The 20846-nt window shown below is 48.5% G+C and overlaps 6 protein-coding genes across 6 annotated transcripts; 3 read left to right on the forward strand and 3 right to left on the reverse strand.

Moving 5' to 3' along the window:
* Positions 1-228: 228 nt before the first annotated feature.
* N7516_003992 (uncharacterized protein) lies at positions 229-2587 on the reverse strand (the record flags this gene model as incomplete). Its single annotated transcript, XM_057216712.1, has 4 exons — positions 229-292; positions 347-533; positions 594-2483; positions 2584-2587. The coding sequence occupies 4 exons, from the start codon at positions 2585-2587 to the stop codon at positions 229-231; spliced, it is 2145 nt and encodes a 714-aa protein (XP_057078595.1).
* Positions 2588-4291: 1704 nt separating this feature from the next.
* On the reverse strand, positions 4292-5479 carry N7516_003993 (magnesium transporter CorA family protein; the record flags this gene model as incomplete). Its single annotated transcript, XM_057216713.1, has 2 exons — positions 4292-4877; positions 4944-5479. The coding sequence occupies 2 exons, from the start codon at positions 5477-5479 to the stop codon at positions 4292-4294; spliced, it is 1122 nt and encodes a 373-aa protein (XP_057078596.1).
* Positions 5480-7834: 2355 nt separating this feature from the next.
* N7516_003994 (anoctamin family protein) lies at positions 7835-10282 on the forward strand (the record flags this gene model as incomplete). Its single annotated transcript, XM_057216714.1, has 4 exons — positions 7835-7928; positions 7988-8141; positions 8208-8502; positions 8570-10282. 4 exons carry the CDS (start codon positions 7835-7837, stop codon positions 10280-10282), a joined length of 2256 nt encoding a protein of 751 aa, XP_057078597.1.
* Positions 10283-10777: 495 nt separating this feature from the next.
* N7516_003995 (uncharacterized protein) lies at positions 10778-12265 on the forward strand (the record flags this gene model as incomplete). The annotated part of the gene is made up of 1 exon (XM_057216715.1): positions 10778-12265. The coding sequence occupies one exon, from the start codon at positions 10778-10780 to the stop codon at positions 12263-12265; it is 1488 nt and encodes a 495-aa protein (XP_057078598.1).
* Positions 12266-13604: 1339 nt separating this feature from the next.
* On the reverse strand, positions 13605-16148 carry N7516_003996 (threonine/serine exporter family protein; the record flags this gene model as incomplete). Its single annotated transcript, XM_057216716.1, has 1 exon — positions 13605-16148. One exon carries the CDS (start codon positions 16146-16148, stop codon positions 13605-13607), a length of 2544 nt encoding a protein of 847 aa, XP_057078599.1.
* A 1567-nt stretch (positions 16149-17715) lies between these two features.
* N7516_003997 (uncharacterized protein) lies at positions 17716-20595 on the forward strand (the record flags this gene model as incomplete). The annotated part of the gene is made up of 3 exons (XM_057216717.1): positions 17716-18206; positions 18262-18910; positions 18967-20595. 3 exons carry the CDS (start codon positions 17716-17718, stop codon positions 20593-20595), a joined length of 2769 nt encoding a protein of 922 aa, XP_057078600.1.
* Positions 20596-20846: the final 251 nt, after the last annotated feature.

Consider the following 20846-nt stretch of genomic DNA (forward strand, 5'->3'; position numbering starts at 1 on the left):
CGAATGGATTATTCCTGCTCACGCTACGTGCACTACTATGTACTACTACACATTTGCCTACTAGAAAGCAATAACAGATTGTTATATGGAAGCGTCGTATTATAGGGGTGTAGGTATGAATAGCGTTCTGGCGCTAGCAATCAAACCTCGGAAGGAATCCAATCGGCGAACAGACCATTGACAGCGGAAACAATTCACGCTGAACGTCCCATCACCAAAGGTTCAGAACTATGTCCCTGAGCCTGCGATAACACTTGATTCCTTGCTGGCCGGGTAGAAGAACGCAGATAGCCTGAGGGAATGTTTAGCACATTGGAAGTCAAATAGAGGACAGGAATAAACTCACGCAATGATGATATAGGCTGCAATTAAGAGGACACCCTCTAGGTAGTTGCTTCGGCCGTCCAAGACGAGGAAGTTGACAACGAAGGTGGTCACAAAGAGACAAATAGTCTCGAAGAGCGTAAAGTACAGAGACATGTCCTTGTCCATACACCAGCCCAGGATGACGACCAGGGGTGTGACGAAAATAGCTATTGGAATAGTCAGAATGTGCACATGTAGACATATCATCAGGATGGATGGACTCTTACCAATTTGAATACTACTACCAACAGATACACCAATCGACAGGTCCATCTTGTTCTTAGTGGCGACACTAACGGCAGTAACATGCTCAGCCGCATTACCAACAATGGGCAGGATAATGAGACCAATGAAAGCTTCGCTGACGCTTGAGCTTGCGATCATCTCGGGAATAGCGTCAACCAAGAATTCAGCGCAAACTGCCACTAAGGCAGTGGAGAGCAGGAGCATGACAACAGCGGCGGTGCGTGACATTTCGGGTTCCGGGGCTTGAGAAGCTGTCTCCGGACCCGTGATATCATTTTGATCGGTTAGACGAGAAGCACCTCGGGCGAACTGCACTGCATTTCCGGCCGGCGGAGGACGGCTAATATGTGCGGGGAGCGAGTTGCTGCGAGATATTCCTGGGCGCGAAGCAGTGGCTCCAATACTGGGTGAACCCGCTGGTGACTGGGAGCTGAAAACAGTGTTGGAAAGCAGAGACGGGATAGGTCCGAAAGGAGAACGGCGTTTCCGGGGATCATCTGTTGCGCCTTCACCGCCAGCGACGTTAGGGGTGGATGGGGATCCCTCGAGGGCTGGACGTTGATCGGACGAGGAACCGCTGTCCGCGGGTTCCACGATCTGAGCCTTCTTCTCTTCTCTCTGGGCCTTACGCCTCTTGTGATCCCGTTTCTTCGACTTCTTACTAGCTTTGCTGTCCATACGGCTCAAAGCTAAACCAAAGTCGCGGGAACGGACTTCGGAAGAGGGCTGAACATCGTCGTCGGCATCGTAACGAATTTCATCACTAAGCTCAATGGAGTGTTCATTGCTGCCAATGGAATTCGAGATGGAACCCTGATTTTCATTGGAAGTCGATGCCATAGGCCTTTTCTGGAAAGAGTTACGAGAGGTTGTACCTCTTGAGCTTGTACTTAACTTTCGGTGTCTGCGATACTTCATTGCTCTTTTGATACGTTTCGCGGTAGTCCAAGAAGTGGTAGTGTCATCCGAGTCATCACTGGAGCTGGATGAAGAGTCCGAAGAGCTGTTCATGAATTCTGCCAAAACACCCGGTTTGGACTCCTCATCAATGATGGCCTGTGGGATACTGGCGTAGAGATACGAGTGTGTTCTGAGCTGGAAGATGATGTAGAGAATATACACCAACAGAAGAACGACACTGGTACCACGGCTAACTTTGAGTGTCTCGCGATCGGCATGTGTGCTATCGGACCACGAGGCGTGGAAAGCAGTTGGCAAGAGGAGACTGACCACACTCAAACTGAGCAGACAAGCACTCATCTGAGTGACGGTGCTGTTGTAAATCTGTTCTCGGAAGCGAAGGCCACCAGCGAGAAACGCCATACCCATGATCAGCAACAGATTGGCGAGAATGGAGCCAAGTAGAGAAGCTTGAACGATGCGAATCTCATTCTTGACCAGAGCGATGATGAAGATGATCAATTCGACTGCGTTTCCGAAAGTGACGTTGATCAGGGCTCCGATGGTGTCGCCAAGCCGACTGGCGACACTCTCCGTAGCATGACTGAGCAGTCCAGCCAAGGGAATGATGGCCACTGCATTCATCGCGAAGATGATGGCTGGATTGAGACCCGCAGCCTCACAGGCAATACCCACCGGTACGAAGATCAGCAGGACATTAATCCAGCTGTGGCAGATAGCATCTACGGTATGGTGGTAGAAACGGCCGGATCCATTTCGCATACGGATCAGAAGACCCGGCTTTGAGTTGTTTTCCGTGTCGGACACCGGAGTGGAGTCCTCCACTGGCACATTCACTTGTCCATGCTGAGGTTTTTCGGTGGTAACAGGGAGGTCGGCCTGTTGGGAGGGAGTCTGATCTGACAGGCCGCTAGAAGACGCGTGAGCTTTCGCCCACGAGTGAATCCGGTCTGCCAAAAGGAACATTGTTAGCTAGATACGAAAGAGTGGAGATAAGATCTCGGGATAGCTATAGCTATGGCTTTGAGCCCTTCCCTGGATAATACTTACGCATGTATTTCAGAGGGAAAAGACGGATGAAAGAAGGCAACAAGCCTTTGATGATAAGACAGTAAATGAAGATAGAAAAAAGTGAAGTCGACAGTTGAGACGTGTTTTTCAGTCACTTAAGGGGGGATCTTGGATCTTGGAACGGGCCAGGCTTATTTAGGTAAAGGCTTGGCATCTTGGCATGATGATTTTCCAGCGCCACTTTTCTTTTGTCTTTTTGGTCTGAGCCCTAGAGATTCTGATTAGCCTTCCAAAGAATGTTGAAGATAATCATGGACATACGAATAATTCTCAACCTCGCGTTGCCTTTCGTCACCATACACTATATCCCTAACATCAATCCTCACATGCTCCAGGGGCTACTCTGTGTATTGGACCTTAATATGACGCGTTCTCCACGAATCTCCCTATAAGGATGCCAAGGGTAAGAAACGGGAAGACCGGCTCCAGTCAACATTATTGGTGAATCATTTTGTTTGGATCGCCCATCAGGCTGCCCTTTTCGGATATGGTTATTATTGGCACTGAGGTCTTGTTTTCGCTTATTTGCATAGGTGTCAGACCTTCGGACGGGCGCTTTCAAGACTGTTGCACATCGATGTACGATGTGTGTTGTATGTGTGTGCTGTCGTGCTCCACTGGTGACTGGGAATGAGGTCATTTGTATGTATTTTCGGAATGGCTTCACACATATCCGACTGTCCTTCGCGATACAACACATACGGACGTCCTGCTGCGCCTCTCCGTCTTTTTCGTGGAGTTTCAGCCCCACAATTCTATATCCGCCCTTGTGGCTGTGTCACTATCTATTGCCACAATCTGCATCATTGGATGTTACAGGTGTTTTCTCGAACTCACTCACTGATTGAATACTGATGGCCTGCATGTACCGAAACGAGCTAACTTTTGGTATGGTAAACGCGAAATCCTCGGAACACAATGCATACAATGCAGTCTTGGGACGTCCATTTACATCGATCTACATATCAAGAAGATGAGCGTGGCTGGCTCATTGCTTTTGGAGGACTTCGGCAAATGAGAGTCAGATGGGAGTGCCTAGTTCTGGGAATAAAACTCAGCAGGGCCAGCCCAAACAGCCCATCCTCTAAACGAGCATCAATGTCATGCATCAAACAGAGGCAAACTTGAGATTGACTGTTCAAAAAGGAATGGTTGCATAACGTGTTCGTACATACATGAACCTTAGAGTGTATGTATGTATATCCGACGGGGCATGCAAGATGACGATGACCCAATCTACGAACCAATCAAAAGAACCAGCAGGCGGTAATCAGGAAGCTTGGTAGTCTGCATAACAAGCTTCACGCTGATCATTTCTATCCAAAGAACGAGCATGCATGGGGTAAGCTGTCAGGCGAGGATTTGACCTCGGGACCGGGATAGCACATCTTTTTCGACCACTCCTGTGCCATTTGTCTATGGCCACCTAAAGAGCCAACTGCTCAGTATCTCATAGATGATCTAGCATTCTCCACATTTGTGTCATTGGAGGTGGATTTGATTATATGCCTCCCTTTTCAGCCCCCTTCTTGCCGTTGTGTCTCAAGTACAGACTGAGGATCCGTCGGAAAGCGACAAGCCAATGCTACACATACATTCTATATTTTTCAGCAGACTTTCTGTCTCGACTGTGAATATCGGTGGCATTAACATATTCTCAACTAAATACATCCATCAGCCTGAACGTTTACAGGAGCTTGTACTTTGTAGCCACGGCGATACAAATGACCATGAACACTGCAAAAGAACCGACGATACCGAAAAACCACGCCAGCCCCTTATCATCATTGCCCGGGACAGGAACATTCATTCCCCACAAGCCCGTAACCAGATGACACGGCACGAAGATCGTAGCTAGGAGAGTAACCTTACTCAAGCCAGAATTGATAGTCAGACTCAATCGAAGATTCGTAGCGCTCATCTGGGCTAAATAATTTGCCTGGGACCGACCAATAATCTCATCGATGTGCCCAAGTGTGGACAGTGTTGTGATCAAATGGTCCTGAACATCGCCGAGATATAGAAGTAGGTCACCGTCGGGGAAAACAGGGTGCTTATCGGGAGATTGGCAACGCTTCACGAATCCGTTTAACACATCTACCTTGCCGTTGAGGCAGCGGATTATGTGGGTGATCTTCTTGCGGAGGACATCGACCTGCGGAATAAGAGCTTGAGCGTCGTCGATACGACTGATAAACACTTGATCCTCGATTGCTTCAGACTCACGCTCCGCATCCCGAACATATGGCTCGAAGCTGTCGATGATATCGTCTCTAGAGATGAATTAGCCGTAAATCCATTAAAGGGGGGTTGGTGAGTAGGAATTTGATTAAACATACATCATTGCATAGCAGACCCAGTCACTAGTCAATATAGTAGGATCATGCATTTTGCGAATTCGCTCTCGCGCCCGAGCCACATGCCCACAACCACTAGGCGAGAACGTGACCACACCATATTGGAAGACAAGAATGTATAATGCAGCCGAGATAGGAATCCCCGCTCGCTCGGTCTTGACCTTGTTAGCCACGAGGGTCTGGAACGAGATCAGGTAGTAGTTCTTGTAGACATCGACTTTCTCTCGAGGCTCACGAATAGCAATATCCTCTGCCGTCAGGGGATGGATAGACAAGGCCTGGGAAACGGCATCGACATCTTGTTCGGTGGCGTCGCGGATGTCGATCCACCAGATTGGCTGGTTTGGATCTGGACGACTTTTATGCTTCTCCTGGAAGATATGATCAATGTTTCCGCTAGGGAAAAGACTCTCCCAGGTAGACGAGGCGGTCGCTTGTCGTGTTTTTGACGAAAAGAAGCTGAACCGATCAGGTAGCGGCTGATCGATTTCCCGCTTCTCTTCTTGTTTGGCCTGCATCTTATTGGTTGTGTACCAAAATAGAGGCGGGCGAAATGGTTGATACCCTGAGCGGTTGATCTAATGCCATCAGATATTGATGGGGGTGTTCTTTGGGGAGTGCTGCTCCGTATTTTGGAAAAACCAAACTTCCATGAATAACGACAATGGTTTTATTCAGCCCATTATATTTCCTCGAATTTGGAATCTCAGAAATCTGGGATTGGAGGGGGATTTGTGTCGAGGGTGTTCATAGAGGAGACAACCCGGGGAAAGAGGAAGGACCCCTTTCGACCACGTGAAATGGGTACCAGCCCTACCCGATAGCCGTATGCACAAAACTTCCAGATGAGTCAAGTGGAACTGCCAAGTTAGTATGATGTACTCCAGTTACTTGGTACGGAGTATATCAGTTTACACATCCAATCATCTTCCAAGGTTGCTTTCGGTACCGGAACCGTTCCAATATTGCTCGGCATTTTACGTTATACCTAGGTATATTTTACTTACAGTCCAACCCTGTTACATAAAATAGTGATGTCCACGGGTGTTACTAGGATGACCTGGATACCTGTAAAGGGAAATACTCCTTTTTACTGTAACCAATACATAACCCAAAACACCTTTGAAATACATACTGTGCTCGCTGCACAGCGCCATCAATCCGAGACAATGAGAAGCGTCAATGCATTTTCATGGACTTGGCAGCGGGGGTTGATATTACACGCAGATAACTATGTTGTAGCATCTTAAGACACGTTAGTGATTGAACGTAACCGAGCACATTGAATATGGTCATACCATGCTCCGATCATCATTCAACCTTTGATCTCCGACTGCCGAGACTCCTCATTTTCATGGTCAAGGCTGTACGACTTTCGCAATCGTGGATACACCAGCCCAAAGAATACGATGACCGCTAGCAGAATAAAAAATGTAGGTAGAAACATGAAAAGAAAGAGGAAGATACTCAGTCCGAGGGTGAGATTCTGCCCACGAGCAAATCGACGGGCCATGATCTCGAGGATCGAGTACATACAGGAACCAAACCGCTAGGGACGTGAATGATTGGTCCAGTCAATTCAGGAAAGAAGAAAGATTTGAGCGGAAGTGCCCGGTCGCGTATGTTACCCCATATATATATCTATATAGTACTTATAGGTACAGCGATGGAAGCGCCGGATGTGCACCATCTTCCCAACATTGTCATGGCACTTACTCCGTAATCCGTCTGTGCTTGTGAATGTTGATGCCTGTACGGAGTACCGGAGTACTCCGTACCATTGCCGTCATGGATTCGAGATTTTCTAACCTCCACTCTTGGCATATTATTCAGATACGTTGGAAACTCCAAGGTTTCACCGCAAATGGTAGATCTCCAATAAAATGTGGGTTTCCTTAAAATCCTCGAAAATCACGGATTTGTGCCGGGGCTTGGCGTCAAGTTGTAGGCAACAGCATTTTACTCAACATTTTCTCCCCTGTGAAGGGAAATTGTGTAGAATCCTTACGGAGTACTTTGCACAGAGATACTGTTCAGCCAGTACTCCGTAAATATCCCGACAATTTATTTTTGGAAGGGAAAATGAGAAAATGACCCTTTCACCAATTCAATTACCCCAAAGCTGTTCGCAGTGTGTTCAACCCCAGTCAATTCCCACCAATCCGACAACTACACGCGCCCGTAGTGGATCCAGCCCTGTACAATCATCCCTTGTAGGAACACTCGGTTAGGTCAGCTGGCACTGTGCAGGTGCAGGTGCAGGTGTTTGATCTGCTCATTCGAATATTTCCTCGCAAACTTTGCAATTGAAATTCTCTTGACAAACATGCAAGGGGGAACACGGGCAGGGAAATGGCCATCGGATCGGAACCTGCGTGTCATTGGATGGTAAACCGGATCCAAGGATAATATCTCCCTCATAGGGCTGAAGCTTGACTTGCGGGGCTGATTCGTGTTCCCTGAAGCGCATAACTGTAGGACTCGGGTGGGAACTAAAAAAAAAAATACGATTGTGTAATGCACGTAATATTGACTATTCATCTAGGCATTTTAATTGTATTGGGGAGGTTTCAGGTTGTAGTTGAAAGGTAAAAGGTGAAAGGTGAAAGGCAGCAGTTCTCCAAGGGTAAAGATGATGCATACCGTATATCCGCCCCCTATGTGGAGTGGAACTAGAATAGAATGAAATCGAACACTTAATATAGTACTTAGGTAGGTAATAGTGTACTAATCCTGACCCTTGGAAGGCAATCTTCCCCCACATTTTCCCCTTTCAACTTTTACAGATGTAACGTGTTTAATCACTTTAACACACTTTTTAACCACACCCTTTCGACTGCGCGCTCTTCTCAGGCCACACCTAGCTTCCCAGCATGTCTTGGCTTGCGGGGTATGGCAATAGTGATGAAGATGATAACGACAACCTGGGGGTCGATTGGGTACTACAATATGAGTTTGGAGACATTGGTAAATAACGTGTTTGCATGGTATATCCTTAGCCTGCTACATTTACTAACGATCATTAGATCAAGCCCAAGCTATTACAGAGTTTCGAACGCTTATCCACGACCTGAGCGAGGCTGGTCTTCGGGTTCAGGTTCGTCACGGCCACGGTGAGGCGCTATTAGTGTGCATCCGGGTTCCGCGGGATCATCTCGGGAATTTAGTACACCAGTCAAGGTAAGTGGGAAGGGACCTTGAATATCAGCTGATTTTATCTCTCGAAAGTCAATTAACACTCCGCAGAATTAAAGATTGGCTTTTCGGGATTACCCATACCTTACCGGATGGCGACGAAACAACTATCGCCGACGCTGAAACACCATCCGAAGAGATCCGGTCGGTATACCACGCCGTCACCTGGCAAAAGAAAATAGGAGGTGCAGGCATCACACCAGGTTTTGGAAAATGGAAGAACATCACTGCGTCTTTTCCGTTACACGACCAGGAGGCCTGCGCCCAAATGCTGCGTCAATGGAATCGAAAAACGGTATTGACGACTAGCGATCTGGATGCGATTCGAGCCTTATTTGGCGAAAAGGTATTGTTCCAGCTCGGCCGGTCTTGGGTCGGCTATATTGGGATATTGTGAGCTAACATTGCTGTAGGTCGCTTTCTACTACGCTTTTATTCATTGCTATTCGTTATTCCTCGTGGTGCCCGCAGGATTGGGCATTTTTGGATGGCTATATCTAGGTCCATATTCCATTGTATATGGAACTGTACTTTGTATCTGGTGCATTGTGTTCGTCGAGTACTGGAAGATCCGAGAAGCCGATTTAAGTCAGAGATGGGATGTCAAGGGCGTTGGACGACTGAAGGTGAATCGCAAGCAATATGTATGGGAGAAAGAGGTCACGGACCCAATCAGCGGTCAGGTTAAACATGTCTTCCCCGGTTGGAAGCAGTTCACACGCCAGCTGCTTTTGGTTCCTTTTGCTTCTGTCGCGAGCATTGCCCTCGGAGCGTTGATTGTCGCGTCCTTCGCATCGGAGGTGTTCATATCCGAGGTATACGATGGTCCATTCAAAGAATATCTGGAATTCGTACCGACTGTCCTATTTTCGCTGTCCTTGCCCGCCATAACCTCGTTTCTCACAAGAGTCGCAACCCGCTTGACCGACTATGAGAACTACCGAACGCAGGATCAATATGATCTTGCCCAGACACAAAAGGAATTCGTCATGAATTTTATTACCTCTTTCCTCCCCACGATATTGACCGCCTATGTCTATGTTCCCTTCGGCAAACAAATAGTCCCACACCTTGACATCCTCCGAAGAACGGGATTCAGGGCCGACTTGGTCACCGGGCAGAAGGAATTCGAGGTTGATACAAGCCGATTTCAGCAAGAGGTGATATATCTGTCCATGACGGCTCAGGTACTTAGCTTCGGCGAGGAGATCGTCCTACCATATGCGAAGCATGTCTTGAGGCAGAAATGGCAAAACTATCGGGACCGCAAGGCCGAATACAGCCGCACACGGAAGCATTCCACGGCGACCGGCCTGTGCTTGATTGACTCGCCAGAGGAAGCGGCATTTATGACAAGACTGCGTGGCGAGGCCGGCGCAGAGGAATACCATGTGGAGGAGGACATCATGGAGATGTGTGTGCAGTTTGGCTATCTCGCATTATTTGGAGTTGCTTGGCCACTGGTGCCGCTCGGCTTCCTTCTGAACAACTGGCTGGAGCTGCGAGGTGACTTCTTCAAGCTCACGCTGGAGTGCCAACGACCACCACCAATCCGGTCGGACTCGATCGGCCCATGTCTACTGGGGCTGGATCTATTAGCTTGGCTGGGGACTCTATCTACAGCAGCCATTGTGCATGTCTACCGGGGTCCTATTTCCGAGGTACGGCTCTCCTCACTTCTGTTGACGTTGTTCATTGCCGAGCAGGTCTACCTGGGAATGCGATTCACCGCATCTACAGCCCTTGAGAAGATCTTTTCGGACACTATTCGAAGGGAAGAGGCTGGTCGGTATGCAGTGCGCAAAAACTATCTTGCTGCTAGTCTGGCGAGAAACTCCTCCCCCAGTTCTGGCTCCCAGGGCTCACCGAACGGTCGGCCCCGTCACCGGGTGCGTTTCAATGAACGAGTCAATGTATACAGTTCGAGCGAGAAAGAGCCATCGACTGACGGTACTCCCTCCCCGACCAAAGAGGAGCCGGGGAATGATGTGCTTCGGGGATCCGACCGTGAGGCCCAGTTCTGGAGCGCGCATTCTGGCGACATGGCAGACGCAGGCGTCAAGCTAATTCGCGCATTAAGCACACCCAAAGCAGGGGATGAAGTTAAAGCTTCTAAAGAAGCATAGATATTCTCAGCTCTATGTATTTTTAGACCGTATTTTCAGTTTCTATTACATTGTTGCCTGGTATTTTTTTTATGTATAGATCGCCCGCTAGATTGGCCGTAACATGCGGAGACTCATTTCCACTAGTCAATTTATTTCACTAGTACAGAATACGTATGTTGTAGTAGAAAATTGGATATTTACCCCCTAGACGTACGTAGTCTGCAAAAGCATATTCTCAGCCCTATAGGGCTACGCCAAGGCGGGTCAATCCACCCACCTTTGAAGGCCCGGGGGAGTTCCCTGTCTTTTCCTCTTTTCCTCTCTTCCTCTTTTTCTCTTTGTGTCTTTGTCTCTTTTCCTCTTTTCCTCTTTGTCTCTTACCCTGTCCTACTCTTGCTCCTTGCTTTCAATTTAGTTTCCATCCAACCCTCTGAACCTGGTTGTACAGGTACCGGCATGGACAGTCTCGTGTGAGCTTCTCCTTCCTACGGTCACCCGCACACGACTTTCACAATGGTGGCCCCTACCAACTCCTCCGACACTCTAATCACCCCTCCGTCTCCCGTCCACGTCTCACAACCAACCTCCAAGTCCACAACGATGGCCATGGAAATGGACTTACTATCACCGACCGAGTCCTCACCACCCGTGGTCCCGAAACTCCTCCGTGAGGCCAGTGACATCACATGGCAGGAATCCCTAGAATCAAAAAAAGGCCAGGTTGTGCTAGTCCGGCGAGGCGGTCGATTCCGCATACTACACCAGCAGCAATTCAAAAACAGCTTGCTCGCCGGTGTCGGGTATCTCGAGCTAGCTAACGCCGCTGACTTCGCTGCGAACGTCTGGAACCAGATCCCCGTTCCGAAGTTTGCCGCTGTACTTATGGGAATTGGTGGAACGCTGGCCTTGGGAATGGTGTTGGTTGCTATTCATGATTTTCGACTGAGCTGGACAAATGTCAAGCTACTGCGAGCGGAGCGGGATCACCTGCTGCGCCTGCGGCAATATCACGACAAGAACGCAGAGCTCACCCGGCTCATTGACAGCCGGCTGGGGGTGGGACTGCGTGAAATTGGCACTGAAGTGATCGACCGGATCCTCATGGATGTGTTAATGGGATTCGGCTCGTTGTTGGTCGGGATTGGCACTTTGATGGCCATTGGTGGCGCCAACCCTCACGTCTTCAAAGCCAGTAATTTGCTTTCTGGGTATGTTGGGAATGGTCTCGCTGCAGTGTTTGGCCTTGTAAATGCCATCTGGTCTGGCTGTCTCATTCATCGATTCCACGTGCACGACGCCGCTACTTTTTCCCGTGAGCCCAGCGATGATATCCGTCGCCGTCTACATACTCGGTTCCGTCGCTTCCAATGGCATGCTTGTATCAATGGGTTGAATGGTCTTGTTGCTGGTGCTGCTTCAATGGTTACTGCCGAGCGTTGGTGGGGATACGTTGTCCTGATTCCATGCATTATTTCTTTAATACTATGCAACTGGTTCTGGCGGAAAAAGCTGGGTTATGATCGTCCACTACTTGGGAATACATCACCAACGGAAATTCAGGTGACATCGCTGATCGAAGACCTGAAGTACGTGATTGTAATGCAGCGTGCTCTCGCCGATCTCGAACATTCCCTACCACAAGCCATTGCCCAACCAAAGTCCTTGGACTCAATCCTGCGCTTCATTATCCGTGAAAATATGTTCGAATCTTACTGCGAGGTCCTCGCCCGTGACAAAACCACTCGTGATCTTCTTGTCGCATTTCCAACTCTAAACACCTCTCCTGACCAAATCACGGTCTCCTTCGACGCCCTCCTCCGCCTTCCCCCTGGACAACTAGAGCTCATTCTAGAGCACGCAAAGCAATTCCTTCGAACAACCGGTGTCCGCGTCTTCACATATCGCGAGCGCCACCTACTCGAACTTGTTGGTCACGCCGTCTATCAAGATCATAAAAAGGCTACAGAAACTACACAGGATGGCACGATAGAGCACGCTTAATATCTCTGATGTCTGATTCTATCATCATCTCATAACCTCCCCGGTGGTCATGAGGTTGAAGCAAATGGCTGGTGGCTGGCCGCCGGTTGGTGTTCATTTTGTTGCATATTCGCATTGCATTGTCGGATTCTTTTCATTATTATCCTAAAAATGTTAGACTGGAGTCCTTAGCATACAGTAGGTATTTTTGTTCCTAATATATTGGAGATTGAATACCTTTGGGACGTCGATAGTATATTAAATATAATGGTAAACCGGATCCAAAAGAAAAGAGTAAAGCAAAACAAGTGAGTAGCGGCCCGTCACCATATCAATTGGAGGAATAAAAAGATAGAACAAATATAGAACAAATATGATATCGCTACGGGAGATATTAGAGCGTCGAAAAGGAGGTGGTATTTCGGTAAGATTATAGGTGGCAAGTTTACTCTCGTCGAATGAGAATGTCGGTGTTGCCTTCCTGTTCTATTACTCTCGCAGTCCAGATATTACCCAGGATGAAGGGAGCCCAAAAGAATGACCGAACTGTGAAACTGCTAATCTTGCGCTGGCTTCTGAAGAACTTGCTCCCTTTTCGAAATCCTCTCTTTAGTGAAAAGAATAGCATGGTAGAAAACGCGACGTGATTTTGTGAGTTGTAACGGTTGGTTCTGTGAAGAACTAGGTAACTACCTATTCGGATGTATAAGTACATGATATTAAGGTTCCTTGCACATAGAAGGAATTCATGGGTCAATGCCAGTTTCCCTAAATAGGAACGCTTGGTCACAAAATCCATGGATGCTAGCCGATGTTGCATACGGAGTACTCATAATCGTGGACAGTATTCCTTCGATGAAGAGGATGAAAGCAACAGCCATGCTCATTACGCAAAGTCTACATACACTGCAACGTATGAAGAGCACGATCCCGGACTCGGGGCCACAATTATCGAGAAATATAGTTGGGCATTAGCTAGAAGAGGGTCAGGCATCAGGCGACAGCCAAATACCTCTTGGCGGCTCAGTTCGACTACTTGCAGCGTGGTGGTTCCAGTTGGCTCGGGGAAGATAATCCTAAACGCTATTAGTGAACGGTCCAATCAAACTCGAGGTCTTGGAGGTACCTCTCGTTGCCGCTGAATTAATCCAAAGACAAAAGTTAAGCAATTCTCACCCCCTTTTGGATGCAGAATACATCGCTAGCCATTCTATTCCCACTTTCTCCTTACAAAGTGATCCACATATCATTCCCATTTATCTGATACCTTTGGGATATCAATAGTATATTACATATTATCCCAATGTCAACATTAACCTCAGGCTAGAAACCAATTTCCACCGGCATAGCAACAAGCAGGCTAGAAACTAAACAGTCCGCTACGGGCCTTGCCGTATGGATAAACCACCAGTGCGGAAATGAACAACCCAATCGTAATGCCAATAGCCACCTGGATCATACCAAAACCGAGACTAAATACAGAACTACCAGCCTGCAAGCCAGCTCCGGGTGCTGAACTATCACCACCATGCCCAGAGCCGACGCTTTGACGAATTTCATCCGCAGATTGTACACCCGAGATTAAAGACCCCGTCGCAGCAAGTCCAGATGGGACCAGAATGAAAATGCCAGGCAGAATAGCGGTCGCAGCGTGGCCATGCCAGAACCGACTGTACATATTTCCCATGATGCCAATGACAAACGCGCCGACGGTATTCGCGACCTGGGAGTTTGGTCCCAGTTTTTTGGTGCTGAAGTAGTTGCTGATGTAGCCCGACATTGCGATGACGGTCATGGGTGGGAGCTGTTTCCATTTCCCTTGGTTTATGATCAAAAGCCAGACTATCATGATCGCAGCGAACGGAAACTTTTGAACATATGGGTTTTTAAAGGCACCCTTCTCTGGACAGGAGGTCTCAGATACCGCATTATTGTCTATCAGCCCGTAGATGGTTGTGCCGACGGTAATTCCATATCCAATGAACAACGAGAAGAGGAGAGCGTAGACCATCCGAATAGAGCCAGCGATGATTTGATGGGACTGAAGTTCCAGGCTGCTACAAAGAACAAGGAATCCTGGCAATATCAATGCAATAGATGATTGCGCAATGGCGGAAAAACAAAAGAGGTACTGCGGCTTGCCATCCACAACTCCAAGGGCGATACTGCCGAAGGCTCGGGCGAGGAAGGATGTCACCACGGTCGATGTCACTTCAAAGACATTTGAATACAACACCGAACGAGGTGCGGCGACATGTTGCATTAAACCCACAAGTACACCATTGAGAAAGATAATCGGCATATCAATCGGTCTGGCACTGAAAGCGAAAGGTCCCACAGTTGCAGTGGCCAACCCATATACCAAGACGATGATGATTTTGTGATACTGAGGTTTTTTCTTGATGACTGCATCGAGCTCCTGAATTGCTTCTTCAATGCCAATCACATCATGGATCACATTCTTGTAAATCAGATGTGTGTCCGATAGGCGCGCCAAATCAATTCCCTGGGCTACTCGAACCAACTTCACCTCGGTCGTGCGGGTTGAAGGATCATCGAATGACATCAGCATGCAACCTGGCAGGTACAGGAATTGACTGTCAACCTCCAATACCTTTGAGGTCATCTGCATGTATTCTTCCAGTCTATGTGTGGGAGCACCGAATAACATCAATGCTCTGCAAAGCTGCATGATATACCGCTGCCGACAGATGATCTCTGCAATGTGCACTGTCACTCGAATTTCATCCTCAAGGCGCATATTTCGACCTCCACCGCCGCCACCACCACCGCCTCCTCCTCCTCCTCCTCCTCCCCCTCCCTGATTATCACGGCGTTTCGAAGCTTGTGACAGGACCTCGCTTGAAACAGGGGTGCTTGCACCACTGAAACTGTCGGCCCGCCCACCAATCAAGGTCGACGTCGACGTATTTTGGGGCTTTTTGTACCATTTCAGTGGCTTTTGCTTCTTTCCTGTTGGTGTTGGGGCCCCGGCGGGACCTGAGTCTGCGCTGATGGACGAGTCAGTTGATGTTCGAGACTGGCCTCCAGCACCTTGTTGCTGACCACCTTGTAATTTGATCAAGTGCGACAGGATCCCACCACCGCCAGAGCGATAGCTCAAGTCCGCACCTGGTCCTGACTCATTCTCATCCTCTTTAAACGCGGTCCCAGCGTGAGGATAAGGCTTCCCACGACCCTTGCGGCGTTTTTGGGAATGGTCTTGGGTCAAATCTCGCACCAGACGATGAGCTTCAGAGCTGGTTCCTTTCTGGTCCCGCTGCTTCGCCTCCACACTTTTATGTTTGTCATCTGTCATATCAGATTGGGCAACTGCACCGCCGGTCGCCCAGTCCGGATGATACCTTCCAGATGTTAAGTCGTCTCCTTCTCCCTGTGGGCGACCCAAGCGGTCGCCGAATTCTGACGCTTTCTGTCTCCAATTCCTGGCCACAAGTCGCCATTTCTCCCGTGTGGATCGCTGTTGGGGTGTCTCAGTCTCTTTCTTCTCGTCCTCCTTTGCGTCCTCTCCCTTCTTCTCATCTTCCTGTGGCTTGTTATGGTCTATCCTTTCGACGCCTGACCCGCCGTCTGTCTCACCCGATGGTGGCTCACGGTCTTTCAGTGGCGTATCGGCAATATCCTCAGTATCATGGGAGTATGGCATTGTCGGTCGATGAGGCAGCGCTTGACTATGAGCATGATCCCATTCTTCCCGGAGACCTCCTGGCGGAGGATCATGCCGAGCCCCCTGCATGAAATCCGCATTTGATCGAAATCGAACGTGGAGTGGTGGCTCCTCATCTTGTGGGCTGGTTTGAGGTGCATCTAGCCAAACTTCGGACGTGCTTGTATTGTCTGGGTCCGAGTCATTAGTGAGGGTGCTGATGGATGATTCCGACATGAAGGCGATGCGTAATTTTCAGTCCTTCGCCAGCACCTAGCCTCCGATTGTTTGGATTTAAGGGAGGTTGTAGATTGTCAATCTCCTTTCGATGAAGAATTTTGAAGCGCACAAGGTGTTTCGCCTAATGTTCTTGGGGATTCGGTGCCAAATTGGGCTATCATAATTGCTAGATGAGCTCACGGAGACGTGATTGGGGTATACGTGTGAGCCACGGTCGGCAATTAACAAGGAATTTACTTTCGCACAGGTCAACAATGTAAGAAATCATCAAGTCAACGGGATTCTGAGTCCTTTCCGCCAGTCATGAGGTATTGTTTGCGGGTGTCGCCTCATCGGAAATCTATCCCACGCAAATCTCGGACTTGTAGGTTTCTTGCCACACAACATTGTCCTCAATATCATCATGTAATTGCTATAGAAATATGCATTAGCAGCCTGAAAGAGACAGATTTTAGCGATTGTGCCCGTTGGCAATTCCTATACTCTCGCAGGTAGTTGTTTAGTTGTTTAAAGATTTCATAAATAACCTGTCATTTTTCGCATGTCAGGCTCCAATATATATCCACAAGGATGACCGGTTGACAAAGCCAAACCATCTCAACCCTTCAATTGCAGCTTTCCTTCAGCTAAAAATAGCAGCTAAGATCAACAGGCATGGTGTACGCCGGTTCTCAAAAAAAATACACAAAATCATATAGGTGAGGAGGCATGCTTCATACTGCATAGCTGCCGTTGGCATGGAAGTCTATATGGACACCGGCGGACAAGGACCAAATGCAAGGGATGTCGTGTGAAAACTTCATCTTGCCCACGATCTACCGATTCCACGTGTCTCGAATTGAGAGCACTGGAAGCACGTCAAATAACACGTAAACGAACGATGACCTTGTATTGATCCGGATTGCAAGCGTATTAGATGGGCCTGAAGGGTAGCAGGAATCAAGATATAGCCTGGAAATACATACTTTGACATAAAGAGGCAAATAAGGAACAAATAGAGAGACGCGAGGGTATTTACTAGAACTTAGTCCTTTCGTGTTGGATGGTGTAAGAGTACACAGTTCAGGATGAACACCGAATTAACACTATGGGGTATAGCTAGTATGTTTTTTTAGTACTATGGAGCGTAGCTATGTATTCCTAATCGAGGATATCCAGCTCGAGTTATACAGGAAAAGGATGGTACAGCACATTATACTAAAAATCTGAAATTCTCAACCCAACAGAGTGTACTCAAAAGGAAGCTATAGCAACGGCATAAGCTTGCTATAGTGTGTGTTCCCAGAGGGTTGCGAATCCCGAGTTTTGCAAGGGGGTGTCGATCATCCATGGCCCTTTCAGCCAGACCATTCAAGGTGCACCAAACCAAGGGCTATACACATTCTTCATACAAAGTGTGTTCTTTATGAGCATTCCAAAATGGTCGGCATGGTATGTATCTGTCGGAGAGCCTAACACACAACAACAGTAACATTTCTATTAGTATCCATCCACTTCCTTTTTTTTCTCATACTCTTTTCTACCTACTTCGAGACTGAGGTTGTGGCTTGTGGTCGATTGAAATATGAGGGGTGTCGCTTCTTTGGCTGCAGTGGCAGCTGTTGTGTCTACAGTATCAGGTGCTATTATGCCTCCGCAATTTATGCGAACGTCCTCATCGCATTGGCTTTCATCCACAACTGATGAAGGCACAACTGGTGATGAAGCACCGTCAAATAATGACCACCCCTTGTATTGGGCTCTTATGTCTGCTTTGGCAGGCCTTACCGCTCCATCACCCACCGCGACAGTTCACCACGACTCGAGTAGCACGACTTCGTCGGTTACAGTAAATACTCTTTCCACGGCGGCGGAATTTACATCAAAGGGTGTGGTTGCTTCGGCGGCAACTCATTCACCAGAAGTGGCTAGTTCCTCAAAGATGGAAAACGCTACTACGATGATAACCAGCATCCATTCAACGGTCACGCATACTCCCGAACAAAGTACACGGACTTCAACTCCATTATCAAAGACCCCTACTCAATCCACAAGAGCCAGTCCTCCAACTCAGTCGTATGTGCCATTCAACCTTTTCATGAGATCCATGAATGCTAACAAACTTGTATAGTCCAGTGCATCAAAAGGGTCACTCGCACGCGACAAAAACCTGTGCTTCCCCTACCGGCAAATCGCCAGAGACCTACTGGCTTGATGAGCAGGATCACAACCAACAAGGAGCAGGATTTGCTCCCTACGCTCAATCGTCCCTCTACCCGGTGTACCGCAATGTGATGGATTACTCGGTCGTCAATGATGGCAGTGGTAATCAAACACCGAAATTACAGAAGGCCATAGATGATGACGGCCTGGGAGGTAGCCGAAAGGGCCATGGTGTCACGCGGTACCCTGCTCAGGTCTACCTTCCAGGCGGCGTGTACCAGATTGAAAGCACTCTGAACCTGACTCTAGGTACAATAATTGTGGGCAATCCGTTAAATCCTCCCGTCATCAAGGCTGGGCCGGGATTCCGCGGTGACTATCTCATCATGGGGTACGATTCACACGGTGGCAACCCAGAAACTAGCTTCGCAACGCTTGTTAAGAACGTGATCGTGGATACGACGGCCCTCAAGCCAGACCGCCACGTCACTGCTCTTCAATGGGGAGTTGCCCAAGGGTCGGGTTTGACAAATGTTAAGATTCGTATGCCTAAGGACTCCACGGGTCACACTGGAATCGATATCAATGCCGGGTCAACAATAGCTGTGGCGGATGTGGTAAGTGATCCAGAGAAACCCAAGAAAAAGAAGAAAAGCAACCTAACACAGTGTAGCATATTACTGGTGGAGCTATCGGGATCAAAAACTCCAACCAACAAGTCAACTTCAAGAACATCTATTTCGAGTCTTGTAGAACAGGTTTCGCCGCGGCAGGTGGGTGGACGGTGCTGCTGCAACAAGCAACCTTCGATAGATGCGGCACTGGTATCGATATGACTGGGAATGGATTGGGTAGCCTAGTGCTTCTGGATTCCACTTCCACCAACGCAGGACCGGTGATCAGATTCCATGATTCGTCCCATGATTCTGGAAATCGAAATAGCCAGTTGCTCATTCAGAACCTCAAGCATGATACCTCGAACGCTATCGCGGTGGATTCCCAGGGCAATGTTGCATTGTCCGCTACCTCTCACGTTGATACCTGGGTCTGGGGTACTGTCGTTCCAGAAACCTACCAAACTGGGATAAGCTGGGACACAAAACGCCCGGCCCCTTTGCTGGTAGATGACAAATTCTTTATCAAGGCCCAGCCCACCTACCAAGATTACAGCACAGATGATATTGTCAATGTGAAGACCGTATCTGGACACACAGTGAAAGGTGACGGTAAGACTGACGACACCATCAGTCTGAATGCTATCTTGGCTGAAAATGCCGATTCGTGCAAGGTCACCTACATCCCCTTCGGTGTATACCGAGTCTCAGACACGATTTTCATTCCAGTCGGAACCCGCATTGTTGGAGAAGCGTGGTCTGTCATTTCTGCATATGGCGACAAGTTCAAGGATGCCGCCAATCCGAGGCCTGTCGCTCAGCTCGGCAATGCCGGAGACATTGGTGTGATTGAAATCCAAGACATGCGATTCTCCGTCGGCGAGGTCCTGCCGGGGGCCAAGATCATTGAAATCAATGCGGCAGGTGACCAGCCTGGTGACATCGGTCTTTGGAACACGATAGCCATGGTGGGTGGGACCGCTGACACCAGTATATCCGGTTCTTGCACGTCGCAAGACCCAAAGGACTGCATGGCTGCGTTCATGATATTGCACCTGACCAAGAGCTCGTCCGCATATATTGAGAACTTCTGGGGGTGGACCGCCGATCACAATCTTGATAGCGAGTCAATTCTCACTATTATCTCCACTGGCCGCGGCATCTTGGTCGAATCCACCAAGGGCACCTGGCTGACAGGAACCGGTTCCGAGCATCACTGGCTGTACAACTATAACTTCCACAACGCCGAGAATGTCTTTGCGGGTCTTCTACAAACGGAAACACCGTATATGCAAGGCCAGGGCGAGTACCAGGCGGCACCAGCACCATGGACAGCTATGGCCAAATATGGTGACCCTGATTTCTCGTGGTGTGCTGCAGATGACCAAAAGTGTCGCACTGCAATTGCTACAAATGTGGACGGTGGATCTAACATCGCACTATACAACTCAGCTGCCTGGGCTTTCTTCGACGGGTACTGGAATGGTCTGTACAACGAGCCATGCAACGGGAACTGCCAAACCAACATGATGCGGGTCACGAATGAGCCTCATAATCTAGTCTGGTACTCGATCAGTACGCGTATGACGGATGTGATGGTGCTCGATGGGAAGAGCAACCCCCGTCAATCGGACCACAAAGGTGGTTGGGAAGGCATCATCCAGGTTTATGGCCAGTTTATAGCATGATATTCGGCGTGTTGTGTTTATTGCATCATCATCATCATTGGACATATGCATTTTGTTAGTAATTTAAATAATAGAGAGGGTGTCAACAATACTTTCACCAAAATAGTTCTGGCATTTTTCTTGTTTCTTTTTTTAGCATGTCGCCACTCCGCCTCCTTCACTACCTACCCCTTTTGCAATAAGAAAAAAAGGGTAATCAAGCCTGCTAATATGACGCGTCATGAAACCCCTTGGCTATCCCCCGACCTAAA

Source organism: Penicillium verrucosum, assembly GCF_028828655.1.
Source record: "Penicillium verrucosum strain IBT 35672 chromosome Unknown utg000001l_segment0_segment0, whole genome shotgun sequence".
NCBI classification, from domain to species: Eukaryota; Fungi; Ascomycota; class Eurotiomycetes; order Eurotiales; family Aspergillaceae; genus Penicillium; species Penicillium verrucosum.